Source organism: Artemia franciscana, chromosome 9, assembly GCF_032884065.1.
Source record: "Artemia franciscana chromosome 9, ASM3288406v1, whole genome shotgun sequence".
In the NCBI taxonomy this organism is placed as follows: domain Eukaryota; kingdom Metazoa; phylum Arthropoda; class Branchiopoda; order Anostraca; family Artemiidae; genus Artemia; species Artemia franciscana.
Genome location: NC_088871.1, coordinates 10766460 through 10787783, shown reverse-complemented (window position 1 = coordinate 10787783; position 21324 = coordinate 10766460). Strand labels below are relative to the sequence as shown.

The 21324-nt window shown below is 36.6% G+C and overlaps 1 protein-coding gene across 2 annotated transcripts in view; it reads left to right on the top strand.

Moving 5' to 3' along the window:
- The first annotated feature begins 1299 nt into the window (after positions 1-1299).
- Positions 1300-21324, top strand: part of LOC136030987 (extracellular sulfatase Sulf-1-like) — a 181330-nt gene continuing 161305 nt past the window's right edge. The window contains exons 1-2 of one of the 2 annotated variants that reach the window (XM_065710144.1): positions 1300-1454; positions 12090-12651. In XM_065710144.1, coding sequence (XP_065566216.1) covers positions 12120-12651 — 532 coding nt within the window. In that variant the 5' untranslated portion in view covers positions 1300-1454; positions 12090-12119. Of the gene's footprint in view, positions 1455-1717; positions 1738-12089; positions 12652-21324 lie in introns of those variants that run through there. The other variant, XM_065710145.1, reaches the window with a different exon arrangement.

Here is a 21324-nt window from a genome sequence, read left to right as displayed (position 1 = left end):
GCTTATTTTGCACTTTCAATTTGGATTTTCGCTCGTTTAAAATTTTTTTCATTCATTTATGTTAGTACCTACTGTATTTTTGTTTGCTATAATTGTTAATTTGATTTCTGTTGGGCTTGGGTTTAATTTAATCTTCAATAGCACAATTTTTTGTGTTTGTTTTAAGATTGATTTGCATATTCAATCTAAGCTTTACTCGTTTTGAAATTTATTTATACCTGCTGTATTTTTTTGCTATGATTGTTTATTGAATTTCTTTCGTTTCAGGTTTCATTTACTCTTCAATAGTAGTTTCTGGTGCTTTGACTTTGAGTTGTAGTAGATTTCTATTCTTTCTGGTCTTAAGTTTAATATCTTTAAAAATCTCTTAATCGGAAAGTTTTTAAGCTCATAAAGCTAAAAAGTTTGCTGCAAATAAGAGAATACGCTTTTTAAAAAAAATCTTGGGAAATTTCAAAGGGTTCCAGGCCCTCCCTCCTCTTTACAAATGCCCCTGCCTACTCTGTCCTTATCGCTTCTATTCCTATTTTCTTAATAGAAATCAACATTGACAGTCTTTTACAAAGTTAATCACTTCACTACCTTACTTAACGCACCGAAATCAATAAATCACTTCAAAAAGAAAAGGCTTATTATAGAAAATCCAGTGGCACGCCACCGCGGCTCCAAAATTTTGTTCTGCGCCAGCGCATCTCTCATTGTTATCACACCGCCGTTAAGTTGGTGTGGCTTTGTGGTCAACCCAGCTATTTCAAAGCTTCACTTTTATCCCTTTCCGAAAATTCCAGTAAATTTAGTTGATATCATTCACCAGAGATATCTTACCTAATTTCATTTTACAGTATTAACATATTTAAACAATTAAGAAAATTAACAAAATAATGTCAAAAAATATTTTGGGGAGAAAAGTATCACAAACACATTTTTAAATTTCTCTGGGAGTACTTAAATGAGTTCTTGGCCTGGCATCACCGAAATATCTCTAGGTGCTGGTGTGTCTCTCATCACCAGTGTGGCACTGATAAATCGCTGTGGTGTTGGGGTCTTCCTAGTCTATTCAAAGCTTCACCCTTCACCTATTTGAAGCAAGTTTGAATCTAATTTAGTTGATATTATTGACCAGAGATAAGGTATATAATTTTAATTATAAGTATTAAAGTATTTAAATAACTAATTAATTCAGTTACATTTAAAGATATTTTTTGGATAAAAGTTCCATCAATATATTTGAAAATGCTTTAGGATTACTTAAATGCGTTTTTTGCCTTTTATGTCGAATTGCTGTTGGCAATCTGGACTGGCAGAAGTATAAGTATTCGTTAATGTAAGCAACGCTGAAATATAAGTTCAAAAATTTTGAAATGTTAGCTTGAAGGAAGTTTCACTTTAGCCAAAAACAATAATGAATGATGCTGTAACAAGCTGAAAGATTAAATTTGTGAGAAATCTTCAAGGTAATATCTCATATTATTAAGGAAGTATTTTTTTAAATAAGGCTACAGGAACTTTTAGCCTATGCCTACTTTATTTACCCTACCAATTTAGGCATAAACCTGGGCTATTTTAGTTAGATTTGTAGAGTTATTTTAGAATAGCTGGCAACAAACCTAATGAAAATTGAGTTTTGAAACTTTAAAAGCTACGCTTTTTTAAATTCGTTTCAGATTAAGCTAAACTATCCAGCCCAACAAAATTATGCTTTCCCAAGGATAGGCCTACCTGGATTTGAAATAGGAGGTTTTTTTCAAACTTCTAGATTATTATTTTAAATTTTTGGACGTTAAGAGAACAGAATTTGCTTTAAATCTGCTTTCACAGCAAGACATAGGTAGGAATTTAGTTTGGAATATAGCCTATGCTAGCTGAAATCATTTTATGCTAGCCTATAGCCTACTGATGCTAATAGGCTAACAAAGGTACAGCTTATAAAATTAAAGTAAAAGGGGTAGATATCCTATCCAGTAGTTAGACAGCTAGTCACTACTGTCTATGACTATTGTTAGGCCTACTATCTACTCACTACAGCATCTAGCCATCTGAGGCCAACACAGTTATGCATAGTCCCCTTCATCTCTATTCAAAGCCCTCCTCTGTGGCCTACCAAGAAGTTCTCATTTTCCATTGATGTTTTCCTTATAACAACCTCCTACCCCATTTGGGGATGACCTGCTTTTGTTTGGCCCTAGATGGTTGGCTAATAAGAGTGATCTTTAGCGATCTGTCAACCTTGGTAAATATTTAGTTTCATTTCAAGTGCTCTAAACTGGAAACTATGCTTCAAAGCAGCACAGTTTCTAGTTCAGAGCACTTAGAAATCCTAATTCTAAAAGTGCATCTATTTCTGGTTGACCCTCCTCCTCCTTGAGGCAGACTAAAAATGCATAAAGTGGGCTTGCTTACAGGTAACATTACATGTAGAGTGAAATGTATTAGTCCATGAGCCAATTGGGCAGCAGGGCAAGGTCTGTATTCTATATATATTTAATAAACCTTGTTTGAGGTTTTTTTTTTTTAGTTTAATCACTCTTTGTTGAATAAATATAGAAAATATAGACCTCACTCCACTGCCTGCAGGGCTCAAGAACTAATACACTTTGCTCTATAGGTAATGTTACCTGTAATCAAGCCTACTTTATGCATTTTTAGTTTGCCCTATGGAGGAGGAGGGTCAACCAGAAATAGATGTGCTTCTCTAATAATGACAAAGAAACAATATTCCATCATTACAATATGTAGTAATACACACTATATGCAGTAATACACACTTTAGAGCACTTGGAACAACACTAAATATTTACCTCATCCTTCATCCACAGAATGTATACTAGCCATATCAATATTTTCCTTATTATAGCCCTAGAATGCATGATTCAACAACATTTTTTTTTGTACAGCTTACTGTTTGAGATACAGTCAGTCAGATGGGTACCCAAAATTATCCATAGACAAATTTCTTAGAAAATATTCAGCAAATCTTTTTCCATCTTTTGGACTGCCCATACTTGAACCATGCTTGACTACTCTCATTACTATATCTTTGAATGTTCTATTCTTGGTTTGCAGATTTATCTTTCTATTTTTTCAAATAGCAAACCAATCTAAAATATTTATTTTACCACCTGGAAAGTGGATAGTTTAACCATTGGATTTGTCAAAATGTTCTAATTAAGTGAGTGATTACCTATAATGTTTTTACCATCTGTAACATCAATATTTTTAGATACACAGATAGTCAAAAGTGAAGCATAATTTAGGACACATACTTTGAGATTAAAGTTGGAAAATTTTGCCTATCCATGACTCATGAGATTTTAAAAATAGAAGGAAACATCTAAATCATGAACATACTCTGACATGGGTATGCTCAATATAAGATAAGTGTTGCAAAGCAGAATAATGGTATTTAAATAGTGCAAATGTTAAACAAAAGTTTCCTAGATTGTAGTCAGTCTATCCAAACTGTCTAAATCAGGCTATGTTAAAAACTAAGAACCTATTGTCTATTTATATTGCAGATAAATGTTAATCAAACCATTTGTCAAAGATTAGGCACTGTTTGAGCAATGAGGATATTGACCTACTGTTAGAATCATGATTCTATGCTCTTTCCAAGCATCAAGGTTACTTTTCTGACAACACATCCCATCACCTAATGGTACCAAATATACCCCAAGGAATATAAAAAAGCCAAAAAAACACTAAAACAATATAATTATTGTTTTTAGAACATGCAGCATATTTCTATTAATCAGATTATTATAGTTCCTTCTGTTGTTATCCAGTTTTAAAAATTGTTTCCAATAATATTTTGGTAAATTCTGAACCAAAAATTTTTGCTCATGGCTATAAAAATAAGGTCATCAACATAAATCAAAAACTTAATTGAAGCTTGTGGGACCCTAAACTCAACCTGACAATGTGTTACTGTTGTGCTTCAGAAAGTAAGTACAAGAGCTAAAAAACCTTGAAGCTAGTTGTTCTGCTGGACAAGTTCATTGAGCAAAGAAGTTTGTCTTGAAATTCTCTTTGGAACTCAACCCTTACAAAACAAGGGAGAAGTGCTTTTTTACTGACCTCTGCAGATTCATCAAGTTGAATTCATCAGACTCATCAAGAAAAATAGTTTATTTTTACCATTTTTATAGCCTGATTCTGAATATCTTCATCTTTTTCTTTATTTTGGTGCTTAACAGTGTTAGCAGACATAGGAATTAACTGTAGGCTTTCAATAGCCTGTTTTCCCAAATGTTTGGGGAATGTTTCACATGTTTGTAACATGCAAGGTTTGATTGAAGCCTCCTCCTATTGTATATGACTTTTCTTCTGTGCAACTTGGAGTGCTATCAAGTAGAAAGCCATTAATAAGAACTCATCTTCAGCAACCATATTTTTTAAAGCCTCTGTTTGGTTTTTTTTAGGGCACTTGGTATTAACCAAGTGACATATAGCAATCACAAATTCTGTAGGTCTGTCTGTTGGTCCTGGTTTTGCTACTTTAGGCACTTCCAGGTAAGCTAGGACAATGAAATTTGGCAGGCGTATCAGGGACCAGACCAGATTAAATTAGAAATAGTCGTTTTCCCGATTTGACCATCTGGAGAGGAGGGGGCAGGCTGGTTAATTTGGAAAAAATGAAGTATTTTTAACTTACGAATGGTTGATCAGATCTTAATGAAATTTGATGTTTGGAAAGGTATTGTGTCTCAGAGCTCTTATTTTAAATCGGAATGGATCTGCTCTCTTTGGGGTAGTTGGGGGGGGGGTTAATTCTGAAAAATTAGAAAAAAATAGGTATTTTTAACTTACAAACGGGTGATCGGATCTCAATGAAATTTGATATTTAGAAAAATATCGTGTCTTAAAGCTCTTATTTTAAATCCTGACCAGATCTGGTGACATTGGGGGGGGGGGAACCTAAATTCATGGAAAACGCTTAGAGCAGAGGGATCGGGATGAAACTTGGTAGGAAAAATAGGCAGAAGTCTTGGATACGTGATTGACATAATTGGAATGGATCTGTTCTATTCTGGGGGGGGGGATTTTTAATTCTGAAAAATTAGAAAAAATGACGTATTTTTAATTTACAAAAGAGTGATTGCATCTTCATGAAACTTCATATTTAGAAGGACCTTGTAACTCAGATCTCTTATTTTAAATCTCAACCGGATCTAGCGTCATTGGGAGGGGGGTGGCAGTTGGGGGAGGGGACTGGAAATCTTAGAAAATACTTAAAACGGAGAGATCAGGATGAAACTGGATGGGAAGAATAAAAACAAGTCTGAGATACGTGACTGACACAACCGAACCGGATCTGCTCTCTTTGGTGGAGTTGGGGGGGGGTAATTCAGAAAAATGAGGTATTTGTAACTTATGAACAGGTGATCAGATCGTAATGGAATTTGATATTGAGAAGGATCTTGTGCTTTAAAACTCTTATTTTAAACTCTGACCAGATCCTGTGACATTGAGGGGAGTTGGAGGGGGAAACTGGAATTCTTGGAAAACGTGGAAATTGGAGTATTTTTTATCTTACAAATAGGTGATCGGATCTTAATGAAACTTGATATATAGAAGGATCTTATGTCTTAGATGCTCCATTTTCGACTCGACTTGGATCTGGGGACATAGGGGGTTGGAGGAGGGAAACAGAAATCTTGGAAAACGCTTAGAGTGGAGAGATTGGGATGAAACTTGATGGGAAGAATAAGCACAATTTCTAGATACATGATTGACAAAATTGGAACGGATCGTTCTCTTTGGAGGAGCTGGGGGTGTTAATTTGCAAAAATTAGAAAATTTGAGGTATTTTTAACTTGAGAACGTGTGACCGGATCTTAATGAAATTTGATATTTAGAAGGAATTCATGTCTCAGAGCTCTTACTTAAAATTCTGACCAGATCTGTTGACATTGGGGGGAGTTGGAGAGGGAAATCGGAAATCTTGGACAATGCTTAGAGTGGAGGAATTGGGATGAAGCTTGGTGGATAGAATAAGTAAATGTCATAGATACATGATTGACGTAGCCGTACTGGATTCGCTCTCTTTGGGGGAGTTGGATGGAGGGGTTCAGTGCTTTGGCGAGTTTGGTGCTTCTGGACGTGCTAGGACGATGAAAATTGTTAGCTGTGTCAGGGAGCTGCACAAATTGACTTGATAAAGTCATTTTCCCCAATTCGACCATCAGGGGGCTAAAGGGAGAGGAAAAATTGAAAAAATGAGGTATATATAACTTACGAGTTGGTGATCAGATCTTAATAAATTTTAATATTTAGAAGGACATCATGACTCAGAGCTCTTATTTTAAATCCCGACCGGCATTAAGCCTCTGATTTTCCTTTTAAATCAATCTATTGATTCTTAGAATTTTGTTAGAGCTCATACCATATGAGCTCTTGGCTCTTAGCTCTTCTGGCCTCGTCACAAGTGCCATATGAGCTCTTAGCTCTTGTTATACCTGCAAGTTCTCTTTGAAAATATTCAAGTTATTTGTCAACTAAGTCTGGGTGTTTTTATTGCAAGTGAATTTTTAAGTTTTGATGGTTTCGTGGCATTGTTAGATAAAATTTTGTGACAAATAACACACAGCAGCCTTGGGTCCAGCTCACTACCAGGCTCTTGAATAAGTCCAAATTTCAGGTTATCTGAATCACATTTCCTCGATATTCTGCGTTTTTTCTTCTCACCTCCTATTTAAACGTTCTTTCTAATGCTGTCTTCTGAGGACTGTGGATGTTCTTTAAGTCTAACTCATTGATCAGCTTAGTATTGTTACTATATTCATTACTTATTATCTTTACTCTTTCAAAAGAAGTGCAAAATATTCACTTGCCTTTTCTCACTCATTATGTGCCTTTGCCTTTTCTCAGTCATTAATTTCATGAAAGTCCATCAATTAAATAAATTTAAAATTGATAGTTGTGCACTTCACATGTTTCAAATTTGAGAACACTGTTTCAAATAAGTATTACTTTACCTTCAAAATGCTTATGCTAGGCTGCAGAAAATCAGGAACCTTTAGTTCCCATGGGAACCATATTAATAGGCTGGATTGAAAATTGAAACAGAATGAAATTTGTTTGCAGAAATAGTAAGTTAAACGGAAATTGCATCCTGTCTTAAATGTATGCTGATTCAAGAATTGTTAAACGTATCCTGACATAGATGTAAGTTGATTCAAGAATGTACAGCAGAAGAAATCATTAAATGTGTTGACAAAACTCCCATGTCATTTTTTTAAGCTTTTTCAGTTGTAATAAAGCTGCATAATAATAAACATAACTTGTTATAAGTTTCGTTAATTTTGTCTTTAAGCTTCTTCAGTTGCAATAAAGCTATGTAATAGTAAATATAACTTGTAAATTTTTGATCTATGATAGGTTTTGTTAATTTTGTCTCTTTTTTATGTTCATGAAATATAAAAAGGTAAAATTTTTTAATAATGGTCCCATTTCTTTGTCAACCACCTAAACATGTTCACGGACTACCAGTGGTCCATGGACCACAGGTTGGTGACCTCTGCACTAGAACATTTGGAAAATTCAAAAAAGTCAAAGTGTCACAGAATAAAAGACATTCTAGTTAATATCACTAGTTCAATTTTGACTAAATTGTTGGTTTACAGTTTAACTTTTGAACAGTTTCCTTACAAGTGGTAGGGTAGGTCAGGGTTTGGCTCTACTAAGATACATTTATGAAAGCTAATCCATTCCTTTAAAAGTTGCAACTTTATAAGTACTTTCCCACAAATTCTAGTTCAAATAATCTTTTGAACCCACTTTTTGGTCAAAGATCACCAACACATAGTGTATTTATAGGTAAAGAGAATCAAATCAGTGAGCTAGTTTTAATGTCTTGCTAAATAAAAATTGGGATGTATATGGTTATTGTCTTACTCTGATGCAGAGTCTGTGCTTGTTTGGAACCTGAGCATGGAACTCTCCCACTACAATGGTAACATAGGTCCATTATTGCAATGGTTTTACTATGGGGCTGTAATTCACTTGAGTCAACAGCTAGCTTGTGGACTAGGTTTTTCTGTGATACTGACAGTCTCAGAAGTCACTACAGGATCTGGATGATTTATTCTTCTGCATCCAGTAGTGTATTTAGGATTTCTGTTTGTAGGGAGGGAGGGGGCAGGAGGTAAGAGCTACCAGAAGTCCGGAAGCTTATAATCAACTCAGAGCATTACCGTCATTGTTCCCTTTCGAGCTTATTTATTACTCTACTACTAAAAAAGATATAATAATAAGTGCAATTAACCAAATTGAAGAGCTATAATCTTGATAGTCCTTGAATCAGATACAAAACAACATAAGCAATGTAAATGCTTCTTATATTTTGATCTGTCTTGATTTCTTCCCAAAGTTGCTTAGAACATTGTCAATATCTACCTTGACATTGGAATTGATAAAAAATTTGTTCAAAACCATTCAACCAGCTTTCCCCTGTTTGATTCCAGAGGTATGTTTTAAGCTGCTTTAATGTGCTAAATGAACATTCTAATTATGTTGTGGTACAATTTAAAACAGGAGAATACAATCTAGAGTGAATGCAGAGTTGGAAAAAACAGTCATCATATGCACCAAGAGTTTCATAAACTTTATTGGGATGACGAGACTCACTTATAGAACTACAATTGACTTGCCAGACAGATAGCTCAACAAGGAGGCTAATGTCAGAAAAACAGAACTGCTTATATTTTTGCAGCTTCATCACAACCTTGGCTAATATAACTCAAGGAATAGAACAAGGGAACAGAAGTTGGATTTGAAATGCTGTAGCTCAGTGGTTAAGGAGTCTCAGATCAAGTTCTTCACATAGCTGCTCAAGGTATGGGGAAATACAAATTCTAAGTAAAAAAAGAAAGAAAAGTGTCTGACAATGAGAATCACCAATGTTGGTTTATTGGTATTGAGTCAGGTGTCTCAACACTTCCAGTTGTCTATTGCACAAACCAGACATGCTACTACCTCCATCACAACCAATTCAGTTCAGTTCACTCATGTTTGTTAAAAAAAAAAAAAAAAAAATAACAGTCATAACATTAACTTGTTCATGTGTAATCCGAACTCTAAGAAGAGTCTAATAATCCACTTTGCAAAACCAGGGAAGTCGTTTGCAGTATTGAAACACAAAAAAAACTTTCTCATAGAAACAGATGACAAGAATGAGTTGCTTTTGAAACCACATTATTCATCCCCACAGCCCGAGGAGGAAGGGCTGCGAGTTATGAACTTCGCCCATTATTTACATATATTATTTGCTATTGGTAAGTACACAAACGCTTTCAGGGGGGATTTTTTCTTGTGGGGGGATTGGGTTTCGTGCGAGGATCTTTGCATGGATGAATTTTTCATGGGGGAAGATAATTTCTTAGAAGGGCAACTGGATATCCCAGCATAAGTTTTTTACTGTTTTATTTGCCCCCTGTGGCTGGTGGAAATAATGTCAACCCCAGGGGTATGCTTATTGTACCTTTCAGTGCATCGGAATAAAACAACTCAAAAATTTTAATCCAGTAACATGGAATTAACGGGAGAAGGAATAACAGAAAAAGCCCCGGAAGGGAAGGCTGGTTGCCCTCTAATTACTTTGGCCCTTAAACGGGCACTAGAATTTATATTTTCTAGTCAAAACAGCCTTCTGGTAAGTTTCTACAGCCACCCCTTCCATGCAAAGTGGCGGTCCTTTGTCAGGCCCTGTTTTTGAGGGAACCAATATTTTTTCCCTTTCTGAATTACAGTCTTTTTAGCACAAGGGATTTCGGCTATAAGATTACGAATGATTAAATACAAAAAAACAAGTTTTTTTAACTGAAAATAAGGAGCGACATTAAAACTTAAAACGAACAGAAATTACTTCGTCTATGAAAGGGGCTGCTTCCTCATCAACGCCCCGCTCTTTACGCTAAAGTTTGACTCTTTCTCTCAACTCTTCTTTTTAAACAGTAAAAAAACTTTAGCGTGAAGAGCGGGTCGTCGATGAGGAAGCAGCCTTTTTCATACACGAAGTAATTTCTGTTTGTTTTAAGTTTTAATGTCGCTCCTTACTTTCAGTTAAAAAAACTTGTTTTTTTTTAATTTAATTTCTGAAAGTTTTTGAATCAATGCATGTTTTGATTTTGGCTCTCCGCAGAGGAATAATTAAAACAAATTTTTATATTTTTTTTTTGGCTAAATGGCTTTCTCATAGATTTGATCGAACGATTTTGAGAAAAAAAAGAGCAGAGGAGGAAGCCTGGTTGCCCTCCGATTTTTTTGTTACTTAAAAAGGCAACTAGAACTTAATTTTTTACGAATGTTTTTATTAGTAAAAGATATACGTAACTTATAAATTAGCTTACGTAACGAACTTTTGGTGAGCTCCTCATATTCTTAATAATTTCTGTTCGTTATATGTTTTAATGCTGCTCCTTACTTCCAGTTGAAAAAAAAAACTTTTTCAAATTTATTTTTTCATTGTTTTTTTAAATAATGCTAGAAAATCCTGCGCTCCCTTCATGGAAATTTTCTTCCCCCGTGACAAATTCCTCGATGGAAAGTTCCCCCAACATATCTCCCTCTTCTCAACCCTTCCCCCCTACCAAAAATCCCCCTGAAAACGTCTGTACACTTCCCAATAACCATTACTATATGTAAGCACTGGTCAAAGTTTGTAACTTGTAGCCCCTCCCACGGGGACTGTGGGGGAGTAAGTCGTCCCCAAAGACATAGTTACAAGGTTATTAGACTACGCTGAATAAAATGGCTATCTCAGAATTTTGATCCATTGACTTTGGGAAAATAATTAGCGTGGGAGGGGCCTAGGTGTCCTCTAATTTTTTTGGTCACTCAAAAAGGGCACTTAAACTTTCCATTTACTGTTAGAATGAGCCTTCTCGCAACATTCTAGGACCACTGGGTCGATAAGATCACTCCTGGGAAAAACAACAACAAACAAACAAATAAACACGCATCCGTTATCTGCCTTCTGGCAAAAAATACAAAATTCCACATATTTGTAGATAGGAGCTTGAAACTTATACAACAGGGTTCTCTGATATGCTCAATCTGATGGTGTGATTTTCTTTAAGCTTTTGTGACTTTTAGGGGGTGTTTCCCCCTGTTTTCTAAAATAAGGCAAATTTTCTCAGGCTTGCAGCTTTTGATGAGTAAGACTAAACTCGATGAAACTTATATATTTAAAATCAGCATTAAAATGCAGTACTTTCGATGTAGCTATTGGTATCAAAATTCCATTTTTTAGAGTTTTGGTTACTATTGAGCCGGGTCGTTCCTTACTACAGTTCGTTACCACGAACTGTTTGACAAAGCTTAAGCACTTAAATTGTAAACAATTGGCAGTTTTCTATTGTTCACAACCATTACCTCCGGGACTGTAGAGGGTATGTTATACCGTAAGCCGTATTTATTTAGCCTTTCAACTAGGACTATTAAAAAAAATGTATTACTCGAGATTTTGATTTGATGTCCAGGGGGTTACGGGGGGTGGAGAGCGAAAGCGGAAAGGAGTGGTGGCTGGCTGTCCTCTAATCACTTTATTTCTTATAAAGGGCACTAGAATTTTCAATTTCAAATCGAATAAGCACCATTGGAAGTTCCTACGACCAGTGAAAGGACATGGCTCTTACTTAAACAGTGCTTGAGCTGCTGGCTTTGAAATTTCTGTAAAAGTTATAAGATATTAGATTTATCGAAACAGTCAAAGCGGGCCTAAAGTGCAATTTGCTATTATGATTGATTAATTTAAAATAGCAGGTGTAATATTTTGATGCAACCTTATTCTTCAATAAAAAATTTTGGTAAATAGGAAAACAAAATATGAAATTCTAGTTATCTCCTTCTCTTTCCAAGATAAAAATTTTCTCAGTAGCCTGCTACCTAACTAACTGCCTACTATTGTCTTTTTGATTATTTTCACATTCCATAGCAGTTTTGAATATAATTTTAATTAGCGTGCGTACGTAGTTCACATAACCCTACAGAAAACTTGCCTTGGTGGGCTGAAATATTTTTTTAGGAAGACAGGACTATGTTAAAAAAAGGGCATTTTTGCCCAATTTTGTTAATGATTCTGCTATTTCCAGGCTCTGCTAAATTGCCATTCGGTAATAGAGATGAAGGTGGCATGCTTTGTTTTGATCATTACTGCTTTAGCTTCAAATGCTTATCAATTGGACAATGATGTTGTGAGACCTGACCAGAGGTCCATTGCTGTGCACAATGGTGCAGATGGTTATCAAGGAAGTCAAAAGTGGCGAGTTAAAACAAACTACTTTCGAAAACCAAAAAAGTCCAAGAGATTGAAAGAGAGTGCTGAGAATTTTGAAAATATGAATTCAAAGTTTGTGAAAGAAAAGAGGCCAAATATAGTATTATTTCTTACTGATGACCAAGATGTTGAATTGGGGTCATTGGAATTTATGCCTAAAGTTAAGAAGCTGTTGAAAAATGCTGGTGCTTATTTTCCCAATGCTTATGTGTCTACTCCTATGTGTTGTCCGTCAAGAAGTTCACTACTCACAGGACTTTATGTACATAACCACAAAGTGTTAACAAACAGTGACAATTGCTCATCTACTTATTGGCAAACAGAACACGAACCAAGAACCTTTGGAGCTTATTTAGCGACTGCTGGATATAGGACAGGTAATTTTTAATTATTTTTTTTTAATACTCCTTCTCTGGTAAAAAAAGGTAAAAAAGAAACAACAAACAGGGAAAATCATGGACGCCAACTTGGGGGAGGTTCAGGGGGCAAAGACACCCCTAGTTTTCCAATGAGCTAAGTGACTAGCATACTAGATTTGAAATATATTGCCCATGAGAGTAGGGATTCGAGTTCTGGTGTCGTTGGTTATTTTGTTTGAAACGGGGTTCAATGGCGTGACTGTGTAAAGATCATCCAGAGCTCAATGGCAAATCTGGAGAAGGTAAACAGGAAGATTGTGCGAAACAACAGGATGGCTGTTCCCCCCCCCATTTCACTTCCTGGCTGAAGGGAATGAAACAGAAATCAGTATAGGTGGTAAGGACTGTCAAGTTCAATGCCATATTCTTTACTTTACTTTTTTTTGAAAAAAACTTTCATTGGAAAAAAATTATCCCTCCCCCCAATTGATTTATAAAGAAACTTGATTTCTTTTGATTTACCATTGGCCCCTTTTGAATTGACCCATTGATTTAGAAAGGAAAGTTTTTTGTATTTTTTTTTAATGAAGAAAAATCCTTGCCCACCCCCTCTCTTCTACGTTTTTGTGAAATGGGTTTATTTGGTTTGAAACTGGTTTCTTTGGTGTGACTCATGTAAAGATCACCCAGAGTTGACCCAGCTCTAAATGGTTAACTGGATAAATCTGAGAAAGGTAAACAGGAAGGGTGTGCGAAATCACAGGGTGGCTCCACCCCCCCCCCCCCCCCCCCATTGCACTTCCTCGCTGAAGGGCATGACATTCAAATCAACGTTGCTGGTAGAAACTGTCAAGTTCAATGCCATATTCTTTACCGTTATTTTTTTGAAAAAAACTTTTTTCATTGAAAAAATCCCCCCCCCCATTGATTTATAAAGAAACCTTTTTTGTTTTTTGTTTTTTAACGCAGAAAAATCCTTGCCCATTCTCTCTCACCTACGGTTTTGTGAACTAGGCCCCCCTGATGGCAATTGCTTATTTACTTACTGGCAAAGAGAACAGTGAACACAGAACCAATTGTGCTTTGGTAGATCCCCCCTCCCTTGGGACCAAAGTATAAAAATGAACATTTTTTTTTTATTTAGTCTTCAAAATGACCTAAAAATAATTATTTCCACAGTTTTTTTTTTCCAGAAGATGTTCAGCTGCGATCAAAACCATTATCATTGGCTCTAAGTTTTAAACATAGTTAACCAGAGTTTTGAGCTGACTTGAATTTAAAGTAGTGACTTCCATCAAAATTTCCTAATGCTTACGTGTCCAATCCAATGTGTTGTCGAATGAGAAGTCTGTTGCTCGCATGCCTCTATTTGTAACTACAAGGTGTTCATGAACGGTGACAATTGGTCGTATAAACATTGCAAATAAAATGAACAGAGAACATATGTGGTCAATTTAGAAATTGCTGGCGTAGGAAATGTAATTTAAGAAGCAAATTCCGATTGATTATTTTACACCCTCCCCTCCAATAAAATGCAAAAAAATGTCCATTTCCCCTGTGTTTGGCTGCTAGAAAAGGTCTAGAGACAAAAGGTGATCTGAAAGACAAATTTTGCATCATTAAACCGAATTGGGCCATAATTTCGGTTGAATTTTCGGACCATAATTTAACTTGTGTACAAATGTAAGCTTTGGCTTATCTAGAATTTACTTTCCATTCAGTTTTAGTAATATAATAATAATAATATCGAGGACAAGTTTCCTAAAAAGAGAAAGATAAAATCTTCACTTAGATTACACTACGCTACACATAAAACTTAACCTACACTACACATAAATTATTCGATAGTCGTTTTTTATGGCGCTTGGTATTAATCAAGTGACATATAGCAATCGCAAATTCTGTCGGTCTGTCTGTCGGTCACGGTTTTGCTACTTTAGGCACTTCCAGGTAAGCTAGTACGACGAAATTTGGCAGGCGTATCAGGGACCGGACCAGATTAAATTAGAAATAGTCATTTTCCCGATTTGACCATCTGGGGGGGGGGGAGTGGGGGCCGGTTAATTCGGAAAAAATAGAAAAAATGAAGTATTTTTAACTTACGAACGGTTGATGTTTGGAAGGATATCGTGTCTTAGAGCTCTTATTTTAAATTCCGACCGGATCTGGTGACATGGGGGGGGGGAGTTGGGAGGGGGAAACCTTAGATCTTGGAAAACACTTAGACTGGAGGAATCGGGATGAAACTTAGTGGGAAAAATAAGTCCTAGATACATGATTGACATAACCGGAACGGATCTGCTCTCTTTGGGGTAGTTGGGGGGGGGGTTGATTCTGACAAAATAAAAAAATGAGGTATGTTTAGCTTACGAACGGGTGATCGGATTTCAATGAAAATTGATATTTAGAAGGATATCGTGTCTCAAAGCTCTTATCTTAAATTCCGACCGGATCTGGTGACATTGGGGGGAACCTAAAATCATGGAAAATGCTTAGAGTGGAGGGATCAGGATGAAAATTGGTGGGAAAAACAAGAAGTCTTAGATACTTGATTGGCATAATTGGAACGGATCCGATCTATTGGGGGGGGGGGAGGGATAATTCTGAAAAATTAGAAAAAATGACGTACTTTTAAATTACGAAGGAGTGATCGGATCTTCATGAAATTTCATATTTAGAAGAACCTCGTTACTCAAATCTCTTATTTTGAATCTCAACAGGATCCAGCGTCATTGGGGGGGGCAGTTGGGGGGACCGGAAATCTTAGAAAAGACTTAAAGTGGAGAGATCAGGATGAAACTGGATGGGAAGAATAAAAACAAGTCTAAGATACGTGACTGACATAACCGGACCGGATCCGCTCTCTTTGGTGGAGTTGGGGGTGGGGGGTAAATCGGAAAAAATGAGGTATTAGTAGCTTACGAATGGGTGACCAGATCTTAACGAAGTTTGATATTTAGAAGGATCTTGTGCTTTAAAGCTCTTATTTTGAATTCCGACCAGATCATGTGACATTGGGGGGAGTTGGAGGGGAAAACCGGAATTCTTAGAAAACGTGAAAATTGGGGTATTTTTATCTTACAAATAGGTGATCGGATCTTAATGAAACTTGATATATAGAAGGATCTTATGTCTCTGATGCTCCAATTCAACAAGGAAACAGAAATCTTGGAAAACGCTTATAGTGGAGAGATCGAGATGAAACTTGATGAGAAGAATAAGCACAAATTCTAGATACGTGATTGACATAATTGGAATGGATCCATTCTATTTGGAGGAGCTGGGCGGTTTTAATTTGGAAGAATTAGAAAAATTGAGGTATTTTTAACTTGAGAACGGATGACCGGATCTTAATGAAATTTGACATTTAGAAGGAATCCATGTCTCAGAGCTCTTATTTCAAACCCCGGCCAGACCTGTTGACATTGGGGGGAGTTGAAGGGGGAAATCGGAAATCTTTGAAAGCGCTTAGAGTGGAGGAATCGGGATGAAGCTTGGTGGATAGAATAAGCAAATGTCCATGATACGTGATTGCCGTAACCGTACTTGATTCGTTCTCTTTGGGGGAGTTGGGGGGAGGGGTTCAGTGCTTTGGCGAGTTTGGTGCTTCTGGACGTGCTAAGACGATGAAAATTGGTTGGCGTGTCAGGGAGCTGCACAAATTGACTTGATAAAGTCGTTTTCCCAGATTCAACCATCTGGGGGGCTAAAGGGAGAGGAAAGATTTAGAAAAAATGAGGTATTTATAACTTACGAGGGGTGAACGGATCTTAATGAACTTTGATATTTAGAAGGACATCGTGACTCAGAGCTCTTATTTTAAATCCCGACTGGGATTAAGCTTCTGATTTTCCTTTTAAATCAATCTATTGATTCTTAGAATTTCGCTAGAGCTCATACCATATGAGTTCTTTGCTCTTAGCTCTTCTTGCCTCGTCGCAAGTGCCATATGAGCACTTAGCTCTTGTTATTTCATCGATATTTTTTTTGTGTCTTAGCGCTGCCCTGTGAAATATCTTTAGATATTTAGCAGTTTTAGACTTTTGGAGTTTACCTGGCGTACTTCCTGCGATTGTTGGATCTGAGTCTGGTTGTTTCAGTAATCTGCAACAGTTCTAGAAATAAAATTTGAAGTTAATAGTTGTATCCCTCCATGGTTTTAAAGGGTGTCCTTTCCCCTCGAGTCCCGATCCGGATACTTTTTAGAGACTTCTTCAAGACTCGAGTGTTCATTACACAATATAAATTATATGGCTATAAAAATGTTTTCTTTGATCGTTATGATTAAAAACCTTAGACGGCCGGGAAAGACCTTCAGGGCTCCTTTACTTCAGGATTTCGTTGATTGTTATGATTAAAAACCTGAGGCAGTAGGGGAAAACCTTCAGGGCTTCTTTACTCCAGGATTCCGTTGGTTGTTACGTAATAGGCTTTGTGTTTTACCTAATAGTTTTTCTGATTCTTTCAAAAACCTACAAGCCCCACCAAATCAGGACTTCTTTGGTTGTTACGTAATAGGGTTTGCTTCTTATATAATAGGGTTTTGATGTTTAAAAACTTTCAGGAGCCCTCCCAACCAGGTTTTCTTGGGTTGTTATGATTAAAAATCTACGAAGACCAGGAAAAAACCTTTAGGGCCCGCTAGTGGGGGACATTGAAGACGCCGGACCTGAGCATCCAATTCCTACGTGGCCTTAGGATTCAACTTCTTCGGGCCCCTAACCGTACCACCGGGAGGGCCCTAGCATCCAATTCCATCGGGGCCCGTAGCATCCAATTCCAATGGAGCTCTAACATCCAATTTAATCAGGCCCCTAGCCTGTTCTAATTCCCTAGCATCTCATTCCATCGGGGGACATAGCATCCAGTTTCGTTGGATCCTTAACCTAACCACCGGGAACCCTAGCATCCAATTGCGTCGGGGGTCCTAGTGAGCAATTCCAGCAGGATCCCCGTAGCAACCAATTCCAACGAGGGGTTCCTAGCATCCAATTTCACTGGGGGCCCTATTATCCAATTCCCACGGGGGGCATAACATCTAATTTCACAGGGCCCCTAACCTAACCACCAGGGCCCGCTAACATCCAGTTTTACTAGCCCCTAACTTAACGACCGGGGCCCTAGCATCCAATTCCATCGGGCCCTAACCTAACCACTGGGGGGGGGGGCTAGAAACTGATTTCTTCGACAAGACGTTTTTCAAGAAGCTTCTAGATTTCTTTGTATTGTTATGTAATAGGAGAATATTTACTTATTTTAAGGATGACACATTGTAACGTGACTTTTTTTTCACGCCCCATGGGGAATCCCCGCTTGTAACAGTGGAGGGTGAACATGTGGGATGTTTCGTAATGACGGTGCACACAAGGGTTTTACATAATACTTTTAAGAAATTTTTTCTTTCAATGGATTTTCTCAGGGAACCTTTACATTCCAAAAAAATTATTTTCCGCATTAGGATTCGAAAGGGGCTTCCCCTCAATTGAACTGCGCCCACAAGCTATTTTATTATTATTATTCGGGAAATACTTTCCAGCGGAAACGTTTCAAAAAATCTATGGTTCGCTTGTTTCCTAACCATTATCTTAGAGCCGTGTAACAATCCAGCAAAGCTATTGATTTTTGTCATATTAGATGTCCGAGCTTGCTACATCCTACTAATGTTCTAATGTGACCTAGACAGGCTAAGTTACATAGAAGAGATTACATAGCATTGACTTTAGATATTTTGTTAAGTAAATGATTACGCATTGATATTTTATCCTAAAACAAGAAATGTAAAGGACACAGACTTTTGTACATACAAATTTTATTAATAAAAAGAAATTTACAAGCATTATTAAAACACAGAAAAACCAGTTAAAACTCAACAAACGAAAAAACAAAACGTGAAAAAAGCTTATAAGGGAGAAAATATAAACAAAAGGAACCATGAATCAAAGAAAGGTGAGAATCTTGGCAAGCAATTCACCGGATCCCGTAGAATTCAATCCCATCGGGCTTCTAGCATCCAATCCCACCGGGCTCCTAGCAACCAAGTCACTCAGAGCTGTAACAAGCAATTCCACCAGGAGGGGGGTTATTATTAGAAAAAAATTGATTCTTATTAAGAGGTATTCCTGAGAGCTTTTGATGGAAATGCCACCTTTCTTTGAGCCAAGGCTATGCACATTCCTGCCACCGTGACATCATCAAAATTCTACAACTACACTATCAATAAAAACGGACAGAAAATCAAACATGGTTTTGACTATTACAAGGTGAGTTTTTAAAGTTCTGGCTTGTGTAGCCTGTCTAGATTGCCCTTCCTTATCGTTTAAACTTAATGAAAAGATATCCCTGTTAGTGTTTCTTTTAGTGACTCCTAGCAATTGAGGTCAGCATGGAACAATGTACCAGCCGCGATGACACCCTCTGGGGTCCCATTTTCACACCTAAGGGCTTTTTCAACCTTTTCCCCTCAAAATTAAATTTATAAACTTAAAATAAATAAATCATAAATAAATATATTCGCAAATTTGATGGCAGGCCATCAAATTTGTACCATCATGGTTACCATCATGAGAGTTACCATCATGGTAATTCTCAGCCTGGACACTAAATGGCTTAAAGAAACTTAATGAAAAGATATCCCCGTTGGTGTTTCTTTTAGTGATTCCTAGCAATTGAGGTCAGCATGGAACAATGTACCAGCCGCGATGCCACCCTCTGGGAGCCCATTTTCACACCTAAGGGCTTTTTCAACCTTTTCCCCTCAAAATTAAATTTATAAACTTAAAATGATCATTGTTTTATTTGAATAGCGGAAACTTGCCATTTCATTGTTAGATTGTGATGTTCCATGGTAATTCTCAGCGTGGACACTAAATGGCTGACACACGGTAAAATAAAACAGTTCAAAATAGGGATGAAACCTTTTTATTGACAGTGAATAGATAAAAAAAATTATTTAACTGGATATTTCGAACACATATACAGTGTTCATCATCAACAGTAAAACTAAGAGACATGAATAAAAATAAACAAAATTTATACCTATTAAACTAATTACATATAGTTTATTGCTTTTATTTTTTTCAATGCAACAGCGGAAGCCAATCTCTTTGACTTTTCGGTTCCGGTTCATTAGATTTATCTGACATATTACGTGGACAGAGGTCATAGCTCTTAGGTGAGGTGATATTTACTTTATTTGACCTCAGTAAATTATCATAATTTGAGTTCAATCCAAATTCACCTGTATCTCTGTTTATGGAATTATTCTTGAATAATTTTTTTTTTTAATTTCGATTGTTTCCCTGAAAATTTGCTTTAAACCTTGGTCCCTAGAAATCAAAGAAACATTTAAAAAAAAAATGATTTGGATAATTAAAGATATGTTCCGAGAGGGCCGACGTGAAATTTTCAGGTTTGGTATTTTGCTTTAAAGACGACGAAATAGACTTATGATGTTGTAGCAATCTGATTTTTAAATTCTGGACCATGGAAATCTGGACGAATTCATAAAAGTCAAGACGAAATCGAAGAAATCAAAACCAACCTCAAAGAATCAGGACTAAATCAAAGAAATCAAGTGAGCAATATGTAAAAATTCAGAGCAATCCTTAAAAATCACTACCAATGCGTAAAAATCATGAACAAACTCTAGAAATCAAGATCTAACTGCAGAAATCGAGAATAACGCGCAAAAATCAAGACCAAACTGTAGAAATCATGAACAGCCTCTAAAAATCATGACTGATACATAGAAATCCCGACGAATTCATAAAAATCAAGACCAAACTGAAGAAATCAAGGACAACCTGAAGAAATCAAAAGCTCGATAGAAATCATGACCAATGCATAGAAATCCAGGCAAATTCACAAAAATTAATTGATCAATATTTGACATCCAGACCAAACCAAAGAAATCAAGACCACCCCCCAGAAATCAAGAGATCAATATGTAGAAATCCAGAACACCATCCTAGAAACCATAAGCAGTACCCACAAATCTGGACGAATATTTGGGAATCATAACCAATGCATAGAAATCCACACAAATTCATAAAAATCAGGCTTAACCCTAGAAATCCAGAACAAACCTTAGACATGAAGACCAATCCTTAAAAACAGGAGATCAACATGTAGAAATCTAGAACAAGCGTTAGAAATCAATACCAGTAAATAGAAATCCAGACAAAACCGAAAAAACGAAGACCAAACTCAAGAAATCATGGTAAACGTCGAATAATCAAGACTAACCCAAAGAAATCAAGGGCAACATATAAAAATCAGGTCCAATACATACAAGTCATGGCGAGACCCTAGAAATCCTAGCGAATTCATAAAAAATCAAGACCAAACTGAAGACTTCATGGTCAATCTCTAAAAATCAAGACCAATCAGAAGAAATCAAGAGATCAAAAGGCGAACCTCTAAATATTTAGACAAATCCAATGAAACCAAGACGTCAATATGTAGAACTGTAGAGCAACCCCATAGAAATCATAACCAATGCTTAGAATTATAGATGATCTCACAAAAATCACGAGATCAACATGTAGAAATACAGACCCAACCGTAAAAACCAAGACCAAACTCTAGAAATCAAAGCCAACCTGAAAATTCCAAGACCAATCCAAAGAAATCTAAAAATCAAGGCCAATACATACAAGTAATTACCAGACCATAGAAGTCTTGACGAATTCG